The 22,050-nt window shown below is 38.4% G+C and overlaps 1 protein-coding gene across 5 annotated transcripts in view; it reads left to right on the top strand.

The window, feature by feature from the left end:
• Positions 1-1,067: 1,067 nt before the first annotated feature.
• usp2a (ubiquitin specific peptidase 2a) overlaps positions 1,068-22,050 on the top strand; it is a 40,411-nt gene continuing 19,428 nt past the window's right edge. For 2 of the 5 annotated variants that reach the window (XM_052106659.1, XM_052106656.1), the window contains exons 1-3: positions 3,334-3,420; positions 3,974-4,063; positions 16,080-16,794. In XM_052106659.1, coding sequence (XP_051962619.1) covers positions 16,126-16,794 — 669 coding nt within the window. In that variant the 5' untranslated portion in view covers positions 3,334-3,420; positions 3,974-4,063; positions 16,080-16,125. Of the gene's footprint in view, positions 1,266-3,333; positions 3,421-3,973; positions 4,064-16,079; positions 16,795-20,987; positions 21,445-22,050 lie in introns of those variants that run through there. The other 3 variants (XM_052106657.1, XM_052106661.1, XM_052106660.1) reach the window with 3 other exon arrangements.

The following is a 22,050-nucleotide window of genomic DNA, read 5'->3' on the forward strand; positions in this document are numbered from 1 at the left end:
GAAATAGTATTTTGGCTTAGTGTAAAGCTGACAGTTTACACAAGGTTTATTTCTATTTCTTCTGCTCCAAACTTACTTCAAACTTCTCTGTCTGCTCGTATGAATGTAACACATCATAAGAAAGTGTTTCACAGCTGCTCAAATGCACCTTGCATCACATCATTTATATGTATAAATGTTTTCCATCTGAATGGAATAAATATTAAAATTAAAGAAATGACGATAAAATGCAAAGTAATCTCTTCAGTAATCAAAATAATTTTTGAATGTAACATTGTTCTAATTACAATTATTTAAATTGTAACTGTAGTGGAATACAGTTACTCATATTTTGTATTTTAAATACGTAATCCCGTTACATGTATTCTGTTACTCCCCAAACCTGTGTATGGATTACTTTTATGCTGACTTTATCTGCTTTTTGGATCTTGAAAATTCGTGTCACCATTCACGTGCATTGTAAGGACCTACAACGCTGTGATATTCTTCTAAAAATCTCTTGTGTTCAGCAGAAGAAATAAAGTCATACACATCTGGGATGGCATGAGGGTGAGTGAATGATGAGAGATTTTTCATTTTTTGGGGTGAACTTTCCCATTAACCCTCAGAAACCCAAGCACTGACACTGATTATGTATTTTCATTTTGTGTTTTTAAGACGTTTCTAATGATTTTTAAGCACATTTTGATTTTAGGGTTCATTTTGTGTGACTTTAGCAAGCTGTGGCATTCAGTATGCAGTTTTTGCTCCACCAAAACATAAAAATCGGTATTTTTTAATTGATTTAAACAAACGTTCGATTCTGCTATGTTTTGGTATCTGGGGGTTAACAAATTAATTATGCAAAATTGTCAGCAACAAAAAAATTATTTTAAGTGCACGCTTTGCAGAGTTAATAAAATAAACCTTTACAATAAATCAAGCGTTTCTAGTTATCCTAAAAGGAGTGTTTATTTCCGTCACCAAGGTGACATTGTGGGCGTTAGCATTGCTGTGACGCGCGAGAGCAGGAACAACCAATCAACGGAGAGAAGAGATAGCAGACGTCACAGTTAAAGTGAGCGGCCGTTCATTGAGGTGAAGTCCAGCTTATAATATGTAAAGGGCCAAACTGTTCCGGCCGTTATTTGTACCGTCTTGAAGAGCACCGGTGAACTACCGTGTATCGGCTACAAGAGTTTAAAGTGGCTTGCGTTGAGGGTTCCATTACGGTAGGCTCTTTGAAGGAGCAGGCAGGGGAGAGGAGGATGGTCTCGTTCACTGTGGTGAGTAACGCTATGCATGATCTGCACATTCATGCCTTGCTGTTCCCACCAATTTACTCACCCGAATACTGGCTCCTAGAAGCTTCTAGACATTTCACTAATTACATAACATCGGCCCGTGAGTATTCTTGTTCACAAATGTATAGAATCACATAGTTCTGTAGTGATAGGTTGCGTGTCTTAATATATATATATATATATAATATATACAACAAGGTATTTTTTATGTTAATTCATTGTTAATCAAAGAGTTGTGAAAACCAGGTACATTTAGTCTTTTCTTTCCTGAGCAAATATGAATATACAATTACATTTCATCTAAAGTGCCCATTAAGGCTCGTTCTTGCTGAAGTTTGGACATGTTGAATCACGTGACACGCACAGCTCTACTGCAAGTGCTAAACTGTCAAATCTGTCAAAACCACAATCTCGAGACTAAACTGTACAATGTGAATGATAATCCCTTTATTTCACGTAAACTATCACACCCCAAGTGAGTTTTCTTAATAGTATTACATAAATTTAGGCGTGGGTGGTTACTGTTACTATCTTCCATAATAACTGAATTATTAAACTCTCCCATCACTGTTACCATCCCATCTTTATGCTGACTGTATTTTCTTGCCAGAATAGTAATTTGAATACATATCGTTTCCTCTGTTATTGGGGTAGTAGACTCAGCTAAACAAGCCAGACATCCCAGGTTGAAACAGTTAATTTGTATTCTTATTTGCACTAGGCAACTTGTTTCCCAGAGCTGCTCCTAACCGAAGGCTCTCAGACCATGATTACAGCTTACCAGATGTAGCTTTTTGATTAACTAAATATGAATGTACGAGACAATGAAGTGATGGTCAAAAATACATTTAAAATGCAAATCACATGATGCCTATTCTATGTTGAACGTGTTTTGAATTTCTGATTTAAAAGTTATTTTGATATTTTTACTGAGGCTTAAAGTAAAAAATGTCCTGTGTTGTAACAGAGAGAGAGAGTAAAACGAATCAGTCTTGTTCAAAGCTGCAATTTAAAAAAAAGAAATGTTGGTTTGAGTAGTGCAGAATAATATATATTGTTATTTCTTTAAAAAAAAAAAAAAGCAATGAAAAAATTTTGTCTTAAAATATAAATATTTGAAAAAACTTTTGTCAACCAAATCAAAGTCATGTGGTGTAACCAACATGTAGGTTGCCATTTAAAAAAATTATACAAATAAAATTACACAATATAAAATAAAATAAAAAAAAATAAAAAAACAGAGAGGACCCATTTAGACCATCAAGACTGTGTTCGAAGATTATATCAGATATTTTGACATTTTTATGAAAAGGTACATTTTGTTCAGGTCAAATGGTGTAACCCTGAAAAAACTTCTTGACATTTTATCTATTTTTTTACCTTGAAAAATATGTTTAAATACTTTTCTGAAAGTAATGATTAAGTTGTATACATTCTCCTGTATTCAAGGTGCAAGACATTATTTTAATATCTTATACTTTATGGTTACACCACATGACATTTATAAAGTCATTAACCCTTATATTGTGTTTCTGGCCAAAACTGACTGAAAACTCACGTTTATTTCATCAAGTTAAGAGATATGAGAGATTTATTAAGATTCTAAGTGGGCCAGTCATTTTTGACCAGTAACACAAAAGGTGTTAGCACAAACAAACACAACATAAGGGTTAAATAAATTAGTTTTAAAAAAAAAAAGTGTAAAAAGGTTTTTTTTTTTTTTTGTTTTGTTTTAAAATTCTCAAACTAACATGGACACAAAGATTTTGACACAAGTTTCAAACTAGATTTAAAAAAAATATATAATTTGTATCACCTCAGACAAACTTATTTGTCAATAACCGATACATAAATATTTATGTAAATATTTGTGATATGAAAAGTTTATTATAACTATATAATTATATATTTTATAAGCAGTTTTATACATAAAAATTATTAATGCTATTACTTTGAGAACAGTCTAGAAGTGTTGAAGTGTTGAATGGCCCATGGAGGTCATAGGCAACTGCTATATTTACCAGCTCAGTAATATGATCTCTGGCATTCCGGATCACTGTGCTCATACTATCCCTGGTCCTCTCACTCTGGAGCTAAAGCCTCCAAAGCAACACGCTGTCCACGGAAAATGTTACTGGTGAGCCTCCTCTCCAATTTACTCACTTTTTTCTCTAACTTTTAGCTGTTTTGACTGGTATCCAGTGTTTTGAGGTCTGTGGGGGAGAGGGCATGACGTTCTCAAGTCATCAGTTGTGCAATGTAACCAGGATATGGAATGTAATGGAAGCTTGGCATTTTAACTGGTGCCTTGGAATGCAGAATATTAGTATGGAAGATGAGTTTTAAAAAATGCTCTCATATATATATTTTTTGCTTCAGGATTGAGCTGTAAAAAATATGGTATTATTTTCCATGTTTCTCATCAGCTTTATATATTTCTGTTTGAATAATTATTGTTAATTTTCAGTGGGCTCCTTATGGTGTGTATTCTGTTCAGGGTCATCGTTAAGTTTTTTTTTTATTATTATTATTTGCCAAGGTCAAACATAAACATATTTTTAATAAAGATACTGTTTACTAATTGCTTTTTTGCCAGCTGTTCTTGCTAAATGACTCTTCTTCAGCCAAAAATAAAAAACATTCCTAACATTCTAACCCTTTCTGTGTGTTTTCTTTATTCTTTCTTCTAGGTTTGAGCAGTGAATGGTGGATGCTAGGTATAATGAACTGCCACCTCAGTTTTTCCGTCCGCTTGAACTGACAGAACGGCTTTACTTACAGTAGGTACCCCAGAACCTAACACCCACCTGTTAGCAGAGAGCACTTTGCACACATGATACTGAGAGAGCTTGTTGCACTTACAAAAAAACATACAGGGTTGCAATTTGTCTCTAGAGATTTTTAGGGTATGTTTCTCTTCACTAATTCAGATTATTGGTTTCATATATTGAAAACATGGGAGGCAAACAGTTTTGTGTGTTTCTGTATATACAGTACATGATTTGCATTATAGTTTTTCATAGTAACAATCTGTTACAAACCTGCATTCTACATTCTTTAGGTTTAGGTTGTCTGCATTCACTTTAAATGATTTAAAGACCTACAAGACCTACTTCTAGATGACCAAGTATGTCTAAAAGTTTGGTTCCACATTGTAGCTTAATTTGAAACATGTCTTTGCTAACAAATAGGCTTTGTAATGGATTGCCAATGACTTACAACTTGCCGTTCATCTTAAAGTTCCTGTTACAAGATTGAGTAGCTGCAGATATAAAAGGTAGATTTTGAGTTTGGTTTGGCACACTAAGTTTTGTTTAAGAGGCAAGCATTGCCAGATTGCCTTTGATCAGAAGGGTGGGCTGAGGCATCACATTGGCCACTGAGCTCTTATCTGCTCACATTTCAGGATAAATATAGCTGTATCCAAGACTTAGCCTCAAGTCTTCAGCATGAAGATTGCAAATATTATTTGTGCTATGGATAAAAAAAAAAAAAAAGTTTTAACAAGTATTTACACTTTTATATTTATTACTGTCCATATGAAATACTCAACACAAGGTGTTGCCCATTGACCAGTTCCAGGTCTTATATCTCATGTTAAGCTATGCATATTACAACATGATTTTTATTCACATTTTAATGTTGTCTTTGCCATTTATTTGCAAGTGTAGTCTGGTTTCCAAACAATCGAGAGATAAGAGAATGTAATATTAGATACAGAGTTAAAGAAATGTCTGTGAATGTTAAAGGCAGCAGTGATGTGCACATAATGACAGCGTGTCTTTCAGTGTGGGTGAAAGCCTGTCTGACTTTCAGATAACACAGGCATCTACGTCTGCTATGACATGTCCCCACCTGTTATGTGCTCACAATCAGAGACACTCCCCCAGCATAGACATAGATAACAGAAAAAATCCTTCAAATGGAAAAATATTCAAACTGGGCTTGCCTTCCTTAATGCTGAATTACCAGTCTGTTTGAAATGTAATGTAATACAGAAAACAATATACACCCAGTCCTCTGACAAACCTCAGTTGTAGTCTGTATTTAATTTTCTGATTCAAAATTGAGTTTCTTCATTAGTAAATTTTTTTTTTATTTCTTAGCAATTTCTTCTTGAAGATGAAACCTAAGAGTGTCTGCTTCTTTAAATTAATTTGAGCTTATCTGAGCAAATATGTTTTCTTGAGTCACATATAATAATTAAAAGGGTATTCAACTTTTATTTTTATCTTAATAAAATCTTGATTGTTGTTGAACAAAATACCATGGATATTCTGGATTTGATCAATTACCAAAAATGTATGATACCTGGTTTTAACCATCAATTTTATAAAAAACATTTGGAGATCGGCTGAGGGAGACAGGCCCCGATCAATTCTGGCCAAATTTCTGAAAACATCCGATAAAGATCTTGTGTTATGCGAGGCAAGGAGTAAAAGAAAGCTTCCTTGAAAGACCCACAGCATTCTTGTTCCCAGATTTTGCGAGTTCGACAAGAGAGAAAAGTGATTGATTCAGGGAATGCAAGAGTCTCTCACATCAACGGAAGATCGTGTTTGCTCTGATGTTTCTGGCCAAACTGAGAATAGATGCTAAGGATGGCTGTAAAAAATTGACATGCCCACAGCAAGCAATGTCTTTCATAAAAACATTGGACCGAGTAAGCCATTTGATGTTTTTCATGTTGCTGTTTAGTGGGCTCATTGAACATACACTCAACTGCCTGAGGAAACTGGGCACCTTCTTTGTTTCTTTTTGTGCTGGTTCTGCCTAGTGGCTGGAGTTTGTTTTGTGTAAGGTAATTTCTTCGGGACAGCTTGTGGAGAAATCTGCACGTTTTTGGTGCTTATGCCTCCTGTGGCATGGATCTCTTGCAGGACATTGGAGTGACTGGGTCTTTTGTTGCACTCATTTATCGGCCAAATAGCCGGCATACTGAACATTCCTTTGACTGCCCGAAGAACTGAACTTTTGTATTTTATATATATATATATCATTTTCTTTTTTTTTTTTTTGTAGGAGCCATTTATTATAATTTTTTGTATTGACTTGGATTTCCTTAGTTGTGTGCCCTCTGCAGGTGAGGTGATGCCTTAAAAGCCCAGGTGTTGCTTGTTGAGAGGTGGCCTGCTGGGAGTACACGGTTTTTAGACCTTCACCTTTGTTTGTGTGCTGGATGTTTGTTTAATTTGTTGTTTGGCAAATATTGCATTTTTCTTTCAATTAAATTTGTTGCTTCAAGAAATAAATAAACAGCATGGAATTCAACATAAACCTTGTGGACAATTGATTATAAACAAAGGAAGAGTCTAAATCACTCAGCAGACCCAAGGAGTGACCAAATGGACAATTTGTTTAAGGATCGTCACTACAATATATATATATATTTTATAAAAAATTAAATTCTGCCGGTTCCGGCTGGAGCTTGTTCTGTGGAGGAGCACACCTTCGGGACAGTTATGTGGATGAATGTACATGTTTTTTAAGTTTATTCCGCTTATTGGCTGGAGTTTGTTTTATAAACCATTTTTGGCTGTGTAATTCTGTTTTACAAAATCTGTATAGAAACACCGGATTTGAGCAATCTGATTGTAAAGTTGTCACGGGGCCTCTTGTAGGCATACATGGACTGTTGTACATGGACACCAGTTGGCGCTGTCGTGTGCGAGGTTAATGCGGACATTTTTCTTTTTTCTGTATTTTTGGTTTGGGGGTGTTGTTTGGGGTTTGATTGTTACACTAATGTTGGAATGTGGTCTTTATAATTTTGTTTTTGACACACATCTATTTTTTTCTAATATGTCAATGCTAATATGAGTGGATTATTTCTCTCCATGTGGAATGTGAAAGGTTTGGGGCACCCCATAAAATGAAGGAAGGTTATTTATTTTTTTAAACATAAGAAATATGATATAGTGTTTCTTCATGAAACACATCTTTCCCCACAGGCAGCTGGAAAATTTGGGAAGATATGGGGTGGACATGTTTTCTTTAGTACTGGCTCAAGTAAGAACAGGGGAGTCATTACATTGTTAAGTAAACATCTTCAATTCAAATGTCTCAAACAGAAGAAAGATAAATTAGGAAGAGTCTTTATTGTTTCAACAGAAATTCAGGGGAAAAGGATAATTTTGGCTGATATTTGCACACCTAACACTGATGACCAGAGCTGTTTTAAAGATCTTGAAGGGATGTTGCAAGCTGCTGGCACCCCTCATGATATAATATTGGGAGGAGACTTTAATCTTTTCATGGATTCAGTCCTTGATAGTGATGCACCGATCCGATACCTGGATCGGTATCAGCTCTGATACTGAAGCTATTAGACGGATCGGGTATCGTTCCGACGAGTCAGATCCAAATCCGATACTGTGTGTTAGTCATGTTCGTTACTGTCAAGTAGGGTTGGGCGATGTCCCCTAAATTGGCAGTTGACGATGTTGACAGTAAAACATCGCGATGCATGATGATATCGTCGGTGGGGCGGGCGGGGATTATATAATTTCATATAATTTTCCAAAATTATATGAAAAATTATAATTTTGTTATTTTACTAACCCAACTAATGACTCGTCGGCGCTTTATCAGTAGGTTGCACGACACGTGAAGCATTTATTTTTTTAGCTTTCACTTAAGAAGAGTTGTGCACTTTTTATTTTAATATATCTCTTTACATAAATACTATTTTCCACTTAAAAACTATAATTTCGTTGTTTTACTCACTGATGAGCAAAAGGTCGAGGCAGAAATGACCATTGATGGGGAAGAGGACCCGCTGACTTGGTGGAAAACGAACGACAAAAGGTTTCCGTTCATGGCAAGATTAGCACGGAAATATCTGTGCATATGTGCTACCAGTACTCCATCAGAGCGGGTCTTCAGCACAGCGGGTAGTGTAGTTACTCCAATCCGCAGCTTATTAAAACCAGATAAATTGAATATGTTGGTATTTCTGGCCAGAAACATCGAAATTTAAACATGGTCTATGGTGAAAGATATTAGACATCTTTACGCATTTTTCGCCATCCGTTGCGGAGCTATTCGATTTTGCATATTATTTTTTAAACGTTCATTTGTGTAGTTCATATGACCACTTTACAATATTTCAATAACATAATTTATTTTGTAGCCTGTGCTGAAGTTAATTATGCTGCTAATTATAAGTGAAATGTTAATGCCGAGTTTCGGTCTGATGTTGTTCCCGTTTTCTTGTTTTATTTGTTGTTCTTCTATGTTTTAATAAATGTGTGTTATTCATATTCACCTTGTTTCTTTCATTTGATTTGACATTATGGATTTATGGCCAAGGAAATTTTTCTTTAAAAGTATTAACCAGATAAAAGTTATTTGACGTTCGCTGGTCTGGGTTTATCTTAAACTGCCGCTTCAGTGTATACAAGAGCTATGTGACAATGAGCAAGATTTTCTGAGACACTACAACTACTAATAATTAATTAATAAAGGCTATTTTCTTGTAGCCTAGAACATAAAATATTTTAATCTAAATGTACAGTGTAAGACATGTAAAAAAAATACAAGAAGCTAACAATGTCAAGATCAATATTTGTGTAGCCTGCCTGACACGGTATTTTCACAGACTAACACGTCACGTCTCTGGCATATACTACAGTATTTAAAATAGCATATATGCATTAGTTATATTCTCAATTTAATTTACAGAGCAATCCCTGCAAAGTTTTTAGGTTAACTATAGAAGAGACTAGGATTAGTGAGTCACACTAGCAAGACTCGCAAAAGGGGGCGTGGCATCACGATGGTGGCTCTACATCGTGATGTTGGTCAGCCATCACGATGGACGATGATATCGTCCATCGGCACAACCCTACTGTCAAGCTTCAAAAATGACATAAAAGAACCATAAAAACACTATTATAGCAGTTCAGATGACTCGTGCATTTTATTCAAAGCTCTTGAAGACGTGCAATAGCTCTGTGAATCACAAAAGGCTGTGTTTAATAAGTAAATATATAGTATGCGCAGCACCAGCGTGTTAGTGAATGGTGCTGCTCTGTTGACGCAAACTCACGCACAGGCTGGTGATGAACTCGTGGCTATTTTTAGCCTTCACATAGGTGTGCAATATTTGAGCACTACCAAGAACAGCATCTCAGATGTAGATGCTCAATCGTTCAATTCACTTATAATATGCATTTAGAATGGCACCGAAGGTGCATTTTACAAGAATTTGAATAAGAAGTGAATTAAATGTCTGTGAACTTGCCTACAAACAGACACATACAGGACTTCCTGGAGAGGTTAGAATGTCAAAATAAAAGCATGAGGGTTTTAAAAGTGCATGATTTAAATATATTACTGTTGTATTTAATAGTCAATAATAATATTATTAATAACAATTTATTATTATTATTTTCATCATTAGTAATTGTTTACAATTTATAACGTCTCGGGTTACATGTGTAACCCTTGTTCCCTGAAAAAAGCGGAACGAGATGCTGTGCTTTGCTAAGTGCTTTTGGGAACAATCCTGCATTGTGACCAGCTGTGAATATGTGTGTAACACGTCAATGAACATTGACCGGAATTTATAGACTCGGCTGGTGAGATCATTAGATGCACCTGTGGCCAGGCTAGAAATAGAGGCGTCACCAGCGTGTCGTCAGATATCTTTTTCTGAAGAGCAGTCCTGGGACTTCCCAGTTTGCTTTTTTCAGGGAACAAGGGTTACACATGTAACCCGAGACATTCCCTTTACAAAAAGCTTCACTATGATGCTGCGCTTTGCTAAGCGCTTTTGGGAATGCAATAGCCACGCTGCCGCACTGGGGCTATCCGGACCCATACGGTTGTGAAGTGTGCTCACAAGAATGCGAGAGGTCTCAGACATGAGCTTGAGATGTCGACTCAAGGACGTAAGAGCCCGGAGTAGCATAAACATCTAACCCATAAAATTTGACGAATGTGTGCGGAGAGGACCAGCCTGCCGCATCACAAACTTGTTCAGACGTGAGCTTGAGATGTCGACTCAAGGACGTAAGAGTCCGGAGTAGCAAAAACATCTAACCCATAAAGTTCGATGAACGTGTGCGGTGAGGACCAGCCTGCCGCATCACGAACTTGTTAAGGCATGAGCCTGCCATAAAAACTGATGAATGTGCACGGAGAGGACCACCTTGCCACGTCACAAACTTGTTCAGGCATGAGCTTGAGATGTCGACTCAAAGACGTAAGAGCCCGGAGTAGCATGAACATCCAAACTATAAAATCTGATGAATGTGTGGAGAGGACCAGCCTGCCGCATCACAAACCTGCTGCAGATGGACCCCTCTAGCCAAGGCTTTAGAGGAGGCGACCCCTCTGGTGGAGTGTGCCCTGACACCTACTGGCGAAGCTTGACCGCACGCCTCATAGGCCAGGGCAATAGCATCCCTCACCCAATGTGACATAATCTGCATGGTAGCGGCCGCCCCCCTGTTGCAGCCCCCATAGCAGACAAATAATTGCTCTGACTTACGCCACTGGCTAATGCGGTGGACATAAGTCTGAAGGGCACGGACTTGGCAGAGTCCGTGAAGTCTTTCCTGCTCCGTGTTAAAAACGGCGGGGAGCAGAAGGCTTCCAGAATGACAAGACGTAGTGTCGAAAAAGGCACGTTAGGAAGGTAGTCAGGATGAGGATGCAGAATAGCTTTGGCCATACCTGGGGCAAATTCTAAACAGGCCGGCAAAACAGACAGAGCCTGTAGATCCCCAATCCTCTTAAGAGAGGTAATCGCCATAAGAAAGACCATCTTGAGAGTCAGAAGTCTGTCAGACGCTGACTCTAGTGGTTCAAAAGGGGGTCTCAACCAGACACTCCAGGACTATTGCTAAGTCCCATGAAGGAGATTGGGTCCTAACAGGAGGCCTCAGTCGCATGGCTCCATGAATGAAGCGAGCGAGTAGAGAATCCCCGTCCATCGAGGCGTGGCAAGCCGAAATGGCGGCCACTGCCCTGAGAGTAGCGGGACATATGCCTGCTGACAGTTTTTCCTGCACCCCATTTATTGGTGTAGATTCTTCTGGTAGAGGGAGCCCTAGCACTAAGAATGGTCTCGATAACCTCAGGTGACAGCCCTGTGTCCCTCAGTTGGTACCCTTCAGGGGCCAAACATGAAGTTTCCACAATTCGGGCTGGGGATGAAATATCGTCCCCTCCACCTGAGACAGAAGGTCCGCCCTGTCCGGAATCGCCCAAGATGTGCCGTCGAGGAGAAAATACTAAGCACGAGAACTCGTGGAGTTGGAAGGGAATATTAAAAGTGCCAAGGAAGAGCTGAAGCGACAAATGTCATCTGATGGCCTCAGAGAATTGACCCGATTGAAATACAGATATAATACTATTTTGTCGCGGAACGTGGACTTTTGGCTATTCAGGGCAAGATAGTCATATTTTCAGTCTGGGGACAAAGCAGGGAAGCTTTTGGCTAGATACATAAAGCAGAGAGAGTCTTTTTCTACCATTCCCTCAGTGAAATCTGCTGGTGGGGAAATATTTACCTCGACCATTGATAATAATAATGCTTTTAAACCAGGTCTTCGTATACTGATGAAGATATTAGAAACTTTGTTGAACCATTAGATCTCCCTAAACTAACAACTGAGCAAAAACATTCTCTTGATTCTGAGATAACCTTGGAAGAGCTTGACGAGGTAATTAAGGCTTTGCCTGCAGGTAAGGCTCCAGGGCCAGATGGTTTTCCACTGAATTATTTAGATATTATGCTAAAGAATTGGCTCCACTTTTGAAGTTTATACGGAATCATTAAAGATCGGAAAGATTCCGCCAACCATAACACAAGCCCGGATCAGTCTGATTCTTACAAAGGACAAAGATCCAAGCAAGTCCAATTTCCCTATTTCCCTGATCCAGCTAGATGTAAAAATATAGTAAAAAATTCAGGCTAACCGATTAATTAAAGTTATGACATCCCTTATACATGGTTGCGGCCATCTCACTTGACGCCGAAAAGGCGTTAGATATGGTAGAATGGGATCCTCTTTTTAAGATTTTGCAAATATACAGGATCGGGAATAATTTTATTCAATGGATTACGTTACTTTATAGACACCTGGTAGTGGCGGTACAAACAAATGGATTAATTTCAGAATATTTTACTCTGGATAGGGGCACCCTTTCCCCATTATTGTTCTCTCTTGCCCTTTAACCATTAGCAGCTGCAATAAGAAGGGAAGATGATTTTCCAGGGGTGGCGGGAGGTATGGCGCATAGCTTTTACTTTACACAGATGATATTTTATTATTCATCTCTGACCCATTAGATCTATGCCTTGCCTCCATAGAATTATTAATTCCTTCTCTAACTCCTCGGGATACAGAGTCAATTGGCCTAAATCTGAAGCTTTGGCTCTGACAGCATACTGCCCAGTAACGGATTTCCAAACGGGTGCCTTCCAGTGGCCCAAACAGGGCATTAAGTATTTGGGCATTTTATTCCCAGCAAATCTGAGAGAGTTAATTCTGAATACGTTTTTCGAGTGATATGGGCAGGTAGGATTCATAACATTTATATATGATTGGGAAGGTTAATGATATTAAAATGAATTGTGTTCCAAAAATCAACTACCTGCGACAATCTCTCCCTGTAGATGTCCTTCTCTCTTATTTCAAGCAATTTGATAGCATAGCAGAAGTCCTTCATTTGGAATGATGAGCATCCCAGATTATATTAAAATAAATTACATAGGCCAATTGACAAAGGTGGGCTAGGCCTACCCAATATTTTGTTTTATTATTATGCATTTGGTCTCAGACATTTGGCCCATTGGCCGCTTCCACCTGAAAGAGTCACTCCCTGGTTTTATTTTGAACTGGAAGTTCTTGCCCCTATTTTGCCATTGCAAAGCCTTTCTATCAAATTAATAGGAGAAGTTACACCCCGTTATCTCGCATTTTCACTCGGTATGGACAAAAGTGTCCAGAGTGTTTAATTCGGACCTTTATTTAAATGTTGCCTCAAGCATATGGCAGAACCCTAAATTATGTATTAATAAGTCCCCTTTCTGCTGGTCAGATTAAATTGTGAGGGGGGTTACTACACTCGGTGACCTGTATGAGAGTGGAGTGTTGAGATCTTTTGAGAATTTGGTTCAACAATTTGGGATTCTCAGATCTCAGTTTTATAGGTATAGCTGTGTCACCTGCTCTGTATTGTTTTGGGGAGTAGCACACACCCCCCTAAAGCGGCAAATACTCTGGGAGAGGTGTATTACTCCCTGCTAATTCAGAGTCTGAAGGAACGGAGCTTCGACATCTCTCAAGAGATTATGGTAGAAAGATTTAAACTTGGTATTGGAGGAGGGAGTGCAGACTACAATTCTAAAAAATGTCAAGTCTGCATCTAGAGATGCAAGGGTTCCCCTTATGCAATTCAAGATTTGACGTAGATTTTATTGGACCTCCTCTAGATTGTATAGGCTTGGATCAGAAGTTGGAGACACAACCCTTGTCTTTTTGGGGTGTGTTAAGATCCAAGAATCCAAGAAAAGTTTCAGAGTTGTTTGTGTGACATTTAGGGCTCTCAAATTTTACTTTGCCCCAGACTTTGTATTTTGGGCGATGGTCATAAATTTGGGGGACAAAAATTGGGTTTCAAGCTTTAAGGGAGGTGGCAAGTAGAAGGCTGGGTTTTGGAGGCTTGTTTTTCAGAAAATTGAGTAATTATTTAGCAGTTTTGGAGGACTCTCAGGAAAGGGATGGGGAGAGAGAGAGGTCTAGTTTAATTATGCATGTTTATTATACATTTACATTTTATACATTTTTATACCACAGCGGTGTTCTATGTGGTTGGGTGGGGTTGGTGATTGGGGAGAGATATTAGTGGGGGTTAAATGTTAAATGTTGATTCGGTTTGTATGTTTTGTGTTTTTTTTTTTTTTTATCAATAAAAAATGTTAGTTACAAAAAAAATTATTCTTCTTTAAGATGACACCTAATTATTCTATAAAATAAATGGAGCTTATCTGAGTGAATCTGCTTTCTTGAATCGTGTATAAAAAGTAAAAAAGGTAGTTGACATTAAAATTCAAGCAGTTGCAACAATGTCCTGCAGTGTGAGATGTTATGCTTCATCTATACATATTTTAAACAGCATTTTCTAATTCTTGTATGAATGTTATAAACAAAGTTTTATTCGTTTTATTTAATTGAGAGACTACATGAAAAAATATTGTCAGCACAGGACTATATAAGTGAACTGCAAAAAAAGTTAAAATGCGATTATGAATGGTGGACAAAAATACAGTTACGGCCTAAAATATAACTTTCATTATACATTTATATAAACATTTAATAAATAATTAAACAATTATATTAATTGGAAATTTAGATCACAATCAGTGTTACCTGGTTTAGACCATCAGTAAAAAAAAATTAAAATAAAAAAAAAACATATATTGTAGCACAAATTTGTTGGGGTAAAGTTGTCAAGTTTATGAAAAGGTTGCCTTGGTCAAAGTTACCAAGTTTGTATTTCTTTGATTGTAAATTGGTTTCCAACTTATCTATTAATTAAATGCAACATGAACGGCTACAGGTTATCTCCTCCCTCTTTAGGTTAGTTTTTGTTATTACAGCAATTTGAGTATTTAGGAGCTTGCTCAATACTGTGCGGCAGGTTTTTTAGTCGTTGTTTTTGTCGGCAAAGAGAGGGAACACAATGTAAAACTGGTGAACAACTTTCTTAAGAGTTCTAGTTTAGTGAAAGCATGTTACAAACCTTGGTCTGCCATGTGCTTTGGACTGCCTCCAGCTTGCTTTACCCCAGATCTATGTGTTGAATTATTGATACATCTGTGAATGCAGCACTGGGAGAGGGAGAGAGAGAGAGTGCAGAGAAAGAGTCAGATTAAAGAAATAGGAGCCTCCTCAATGAACACAACACGTATCAACAACACTATATACTTTTATTTATTCAGATGCTGCAGTGCCTTTTGAACAAGAACCTGTCTTTCCACAAGAACAGACTGTGCCACTTTAACACATGGCCCAGCTCTGGGGGCTCTCTCTTATTTCACATAAACAGCAGGGTTCTCAGTGCTTTGCTTGGGCTATAGTGATAAACCAGGCCTCTCTGAAAACAATAGCAGTAATTTTGTTACGCAGCTTTATTCAGAGTCCCATTCTAGTAGCGAAACCCCTGCAAGTTGCGTAATACGCACCCCTGTATAATGTGTGCTGTGTTTTGGAGAAGTCACATGCTACTACACATTGAATATGTTTTCAGGATCAAGCACATAGCAAAATGCAAGAGACCTCAGGGCATGACACAGTCATCTAAAATTCATAACAGGTAGTGTTTATATGCTACAATTTTGACTGAAACTGCTTGACAGCCCCAAGGGCTGAAATACACTCACAATAAAACTTGTTACCTTAAAAGAAATATTGCGAGGAATTTTGGATCTAAGAGATTGTTGATATGAACTAAAATATGAATATGACATTGTTCACTTGGTGCAGTGTTTTCTGCACTTTGCCGCTACTGAATCTTGCCAAGGGAAGAGAAGTTATATTTTGCGAGTTATTAGGTTTTAGTGAATTGATTGTGATGAGATAAAAGAGTGTGTACCACAAAGTAATGTCAAAACAACACATCTTTCTGTTGTGTTCACTGACTGGACTACAAAACAAAGCATGACCAACTTAGTCCGACTGACGAACAAATGACTCTTACTGAGGCGGTTCCTTTAATGAATCGCTCAAATCGACTCACTGTAATCTTTTTTTCACATTTCTCTTATCCATTTATCCCCAGAGTCCATGCAGCCTGAAATTTTCTCACCTCCGGCTGAGCTTCCAGCATGTCTCGTGTCTCCTCCACGGCTAAGCGCTATACTGGCTCCTCTTATACCAGTCACTACACCTCATATGGCTCCTCCCTGACCCCATCTCTGAGCTCCTACGAGCGGGATAAGCTGCCCTACAAGAGTTCCTCTTCCGGCTTCTCCTCCTCCAGCTACTTGAGCTCCAGCGCCAGCCGAACCCGCAACTACAGCTCATCTTTCGAGCCGGACCGGGGTCGGCCCATCCCTCGCACTGACTTGCTTGCCAGCCGGCGCAGTGAGAGCTTGAGCCGCACACCAGTGAAGAGCTATGGCTCGGGCCTCAATGGAGGCTCAGGATATAGCAGCTACAGCTACTCTACAGCCCCCACCAGCTACCTCTCCTCCTCAACTGTGTCCTCCAACATCTCTCTCAGTCGGCGGAAATCAGTGAGTCAAAGCGACCTGACGCATGACTTGTCAGCTTTGGGCCTGAGCGAGACCTCCAGCAGCAGCAGCCTGAAGCAGTCATACCGGAGCAGAGTCAGTGACGCATCTGAGTCCTACAGCAGCACACGCTTCAGCAATGGCCTCTCAAGGAGCTCCATGCAGGAAGGTGTCGGGAGCAGCAGCAGTGGCCTGAAGAGCAGCAGCAGCAGCCGGTTCTCCAACAGTTTTCGCTCCACATCCCCAGTCAGAGAGTCTTTGGTAAGGGCATTCAATGCATTCATATTCTCATGGGCCTGCAGTTACGCATGTCATTCTAGCTAGTTGAACAGTTCTATCTATAGAACCTCATTAAAATGTTAAGTACATAGTCTTGTAAAGTACCTTCATCTTTTTCTTTGATTTTCAATACTTATTTGCTTCAGTGCTGGTTGGTTTGGTTCATGGCTTAGAACCATTTAATGAAGGCTTTTTTGAAATTCTTATGGAAAAAAGTAATGGGAAAAAACTTCCAGAACCTAGAAGATAGCTAAGAATAAACAGTAGGCTGGCTCTTTTTTCCTATCACACCCTTGCTAGGTTTATTTCAAGTCTAAGTTATTTTCTTTTCCCAATCCTCATGTTTGCATTACTCTTCTTTCTTAATTCAAGTATTTCACGAGAGCCCTTCAGCTTAGAGAGGTGGTGCTGAGTAGATTCAAATTGAAGTGTTACCTTCAAAAGTCTCTAGTAATACAAATGAGCACATCTTAGAAAGATTAAATGAACTTAGTCATCTATAGCTATGTTCGGAATAGCATACTACCATACTATTCTTACTCTTTACTATTCTTACTATTTCTGCAGTATGTATACTAATATTAATATAATACTTAATATTATACTATTAATATTATATAATATAATATAATATAATATATTATATAATATAATAATATTATACTTAATATTTCTGCAGTATGGCATGTATACTATGCGTAGTATGCAAAATTCTGTGTGTAAAATATAACCGGATGACCTACTACATTTGCTAAAAGGGGCAACTTACAACAGAGCACACGGCACAGAATACTGTATCCTCTACAATTTTTAAATGTCTTGATGTCATTAACCTCTTCATTATTTGACTATACTGCCAAGAGATATGACCTTTTAACACAAAATTGGTTTAGAAATGCCAATTTCCTAGATAATAACTGAACACACTATTTGCCAAATTAAACAATGTTGAGGTCATGTGACAACATTGTAGTACTGTTTGAAATGTTTATAGCTTCATACTACCAGTGTGTTTTGTATGGTATGTTGGCAGTGAAAAATGTTTGTTTGCTTACTGGACCCATAGAGTTTCTAAGGCTGAATTCAAATGTCTGTTTACATTATGCCATGCAACAAAAAGCCCTGTGGAATACAGTCCATGGCTAATAATTTGAAATTAATTGTCATTTATGTAATTAATTAAGCAACTTCTCTAAGCAACCCAGTCTAAATGAGGAGCAGTGAGCAGTTAGGTCTGTCTGACTTTTAAATGATTAGTCTAGACTGGATAAGTTTACAAAAAAATATAATCAGCTCAGCGAGATCAAGTCTGAGTGCTTTTGTCAACTCAAATTAATTATTCCACTAATGCTCCATATATCCAGGCCTTTTATGCTATTTAACCAATCTATTGCGGAGGAATAAACGTATTAGAGGATCTGTTCTGTGATTTTCTTTTTTCAGTTTTAACCTGATGAGTTCAAGGCAGCCAAACAATTGCCAAGCAGACCTTAGTTTACTACTACTGTAATTAAGGAGGATATTAGGTTATTACTCTTGTAAATTAGAAAATGGGAGAGCTTTTTATCAAACGTTTCTTAGTTCTTAGGGGAGTGGTGGTGGAGTGGTCTAAGCACATAACTGGTAATCTGGTAATCAGAAAGACACTGGTTCGAGCCCCACAGCCACCACCATTGTGTCCTTGAGCAAGGCACTTAACTCCAGGTTGCTCCAGGGGGATTGTCCCTGTAATAAGGGCTCTGTAAGTCGCTTTGGATAAAAGCGTCTGCCAAATGCATAAATGTAAATGTAGTTCTTCGTTGTTACTAAGTGTTAGCTCAGAATACACTGTTTCTGTAAAAAAAAAAAACACACTACATGCAATGTAATATCCTTTCACAGAAAATTAGTCACTAAAGCATGAAGAATTCAGAGTACAGTAGGCTAACATCTAAAAATTTGCTAATACTTCACTCTATTCATTGTTATTTTAGGAGCTCAGTTTTTTCTGAGTAGACAGTAGCAATGTATAGTTATAGCCAAAACATTATGACCACCTGCCTAATATGCTGTTGGCTGTTGGAGTCATGGAATCTACAAGAACCCTGAAGGTGTCCTGTGGTATCTGCCACCAAGACATTAGCAGTAGATCCTTCAAGTCCTGTAAGTTGCAAGGTGGAGCCACCGTGGATTGTATTTGTTGGTCCAGCGCATCCCACAGATGCTTAAGCGGATTGAGATCTGGGGAATTTGGTGGCCAGGGCAACACCTTGAACTCTTCATCATGCTCCTCAAACCATTCCCGAACAATGTGTGCAGTGTGGCAGAGCGCATTTTCCAGCAGAATATAGGCCACTAAAAAGGAGTTTACTTGCTCTGACCCGGTTTTCTGGCCATAACAATTTGGCCCTTGTCAAAGTCACTCAGGCCCCCTTTTGGCTCTTGGTTATTGGCAACAAGCAGTGTACCTCAGAGGCTACTAACAGTTCAGAACTTTGTATTCTCTTCACATGAGGTCCTTAAGAGGAAACAGAGTGACAAATTAATTCTCCTTCTGAGTACAAAGTGTCCCTACCGTATTTTCCTGTGTTTTAAGATTTGTGTGGATTAGGTTGCCAACTGAGATTTGAGGTTTACTCACCACAGCATTGAATTTCACTCTAATCATTACATTTCCTACTTACTATGAAGCAACACGGATATGGTGGGCTGTTTTCACAGCATTATAACAGGACACCTGTACTGTTTTTAAAGGATCCCCATGGAGGTTGCATTATGTCAGCACTGCTAGTTTCCCAGTATAAAACGCAACTATATCCTGGTGCCCTGATGCAGATTGTCATTTGGCTAAAAGCCAAGATTATCCAGTGGATTTCTGGATATTGTTCAAGGTGTCTAATTATGCATTTCAGGAAACAAATGTATTTATAAAATAAATTAAAACATTTTATTGTGTTCTGTTGGTACTCCAAATATCACACATACAGTACAGTACAGTAGGGTGTTGAGGGAAAGTTTTCTTCTGCTGTTTGTTGTGTACATAGACATAGTCATGAGACTGCAAGGTTCAGAGTGATCCTTTTCCCTCATTGAACTGCCACTTCAATAACAGGACGCCTACACCACCAACTTCCTGTTGCTACACAAACACAGATTACCATTCTCTGAGTTCTGTGGTTTTATTTACAGTTTAATCCACTTCAGCGAAATGTGGAATAATAAAAAAAAAAAGCCATAATAAAAGATTTTAAATTTCATAAAAAATGTAATTCACGAAACGAAATTAAACAAAGTAGAAAATTAAGATTTACGGTTGACCATACAATACTTTGTGACATGCAGCTGCAATAAGAAGACAATAATGATTTATCCTGACTGTGGGACAAATGTACCGTGTAGCCCTCAAAAATGACTTTGTTCCCATTTTGGCAAGTTCCATGCTGAATTATGTCGGCTTTTAATATTTTTAGTCTGTCTAGAACTGGTTTGTGGCTGATGACATTAAACCCACTGCCAGCTTACCTTCTAGTATTTCATAAGTGCATAATGACCACATTCTGGTGTTTTCTTATGTGGCGGGTTAGTGTGCTCTAATTTTTCTCCCACTTTTAAAGGGAAAGTTTAATGCTTCTCTCTCTAATACTTTAGCTGGGGTGAAAGCTGAGCTGAGTATGTTGGCCGCCCCAAAGACCAGAGGTATTGTCCCAATTTTTGTTGCTCTAACCTTTGTTGGCAGTTGTTCTATTCTTAATCTGATTATATGCTTTCATATATTTAGAATAGAGCAAAAAAAAAAAAAATGTGCTCATTTTTTTCCACTCAAAGAACTTTAAGCAATCATTTAAAGTTATATTCACAGCCATTTGTCTTTTCTTTGTTTTTGTGGTAAGTGTTAAGAGCGACTTATCAGTGACTGATAAGTGGACCAGTTCACAAACCCCTTTACCTGGTGTTTCATACCAACCTGAGGCGTATCTTCGACGTATGGAGTAATGAAATCAAGATTGGCACGTTTTAACACTGTGAAGGCACTGCTCTTTTAAAATTAGTAATAATACCTGCAGAGCCACATCATTATTGAATATGTTTGACCCACTGCCCTCAGTGACGTCGAGCGCGCGCAGCAGTGTTCGCGCTTTGAGCTCATGTGGGCGGGACTCGCAGTAGTGAAAAGGCATGAACCCGATCATTAGACATCAGTTCGTGTGTCATTTCTTTTAGCACTAATCTGCATTGATATGTGAAGGAACTGCTTTTGTACTTGGGTTTTTTATGAACACTTTTTTGTTTATGAGAATAAGTATTTTATAGGTGCGTCGTCATATTAGAAATGTTTTATTCGTTCTCGGTTCTGCCTTCCACCGCTGTAGAGGTCGTTTCCTGATCAAGTTGCCTACCTAAAGGACCATTAACGATTGGAATAGGACTTTGGAATATTTGATGCGAGAACATCCATAGTTCTCGTTTTGACAGCACAGTAGGATTCATTCACTGATAATGCCTAGCATGCGACAGTCATACACAGTTACAATTCCAGAGGAGCCACCAGCGACTGCGTTTCCTCTTCTAAAACAAGATATGCGGAGGAAAAACTCGATGTCCAGCCCTATGCTGGTCTCTACATTCGTTGGGCTTTTGATTAATCATGCCAAGGTACGAACACACGCTTAATTAATCTGAAGAGAACCATATAGTTCATGCTGTGGTGTCATTCATTTTGTACTCACCCAACATCAGCAAGCCCGTTCTAAAAGGCTTTGTAAAGGATCAGTATTCCGACATATTCACTGGTTATATAATGCTAAATGTATATCTATTGTACTGGCGTTTGGTGTCACAATTTCATTTGCTTATTTGGCTGCTTAATTATGTTTATGCTGTCATTTATGCAATGTTTTGGCTAAATCGATAAATCACTCTTTTTGAGCCTTAAATCTGTAAAAAGTGTCTTTGTGATGCACACCATCACCTTATTTCATTTAAATTAAGCCACAGATTCAGCATGCGCAACGCAGCGTATATGAAGCTGAATTATGACGCAGGAGGCAGTTTAGAATGGTCGTGCATTGTTACGTAATAAGCAGAAATCCCATTTAGAACTCGCTCTGTAAATACCTGCATCCGGCATTGCTTTCATGTTGCCGAGGTCAGAACAGTAAGATTTGCTGTTTAGCCACCGTTATCTCCTCTGTGATTAGTTCAGCGTCACGGAATGTGCTTTTGCAGTGATCTCGTGCATTCATTGGAACGCTTATACTG

This window comes from Xyrauchen texanus, chromosome 36 (genome assembly GCF_025860055.1).
Source record: "Xyrauchen texanus isolate HMW12.3.18 chromosome 36, RBS_HiC_50CHRs, whole genome shotgun sequence".
Taxonomy (NCBI): Eukaryota; Metazoa; Chordata; class Actinopteri; order Cypriniformes; family Catostomidae; genus Xyrauchen; species Xyrauchen texanus.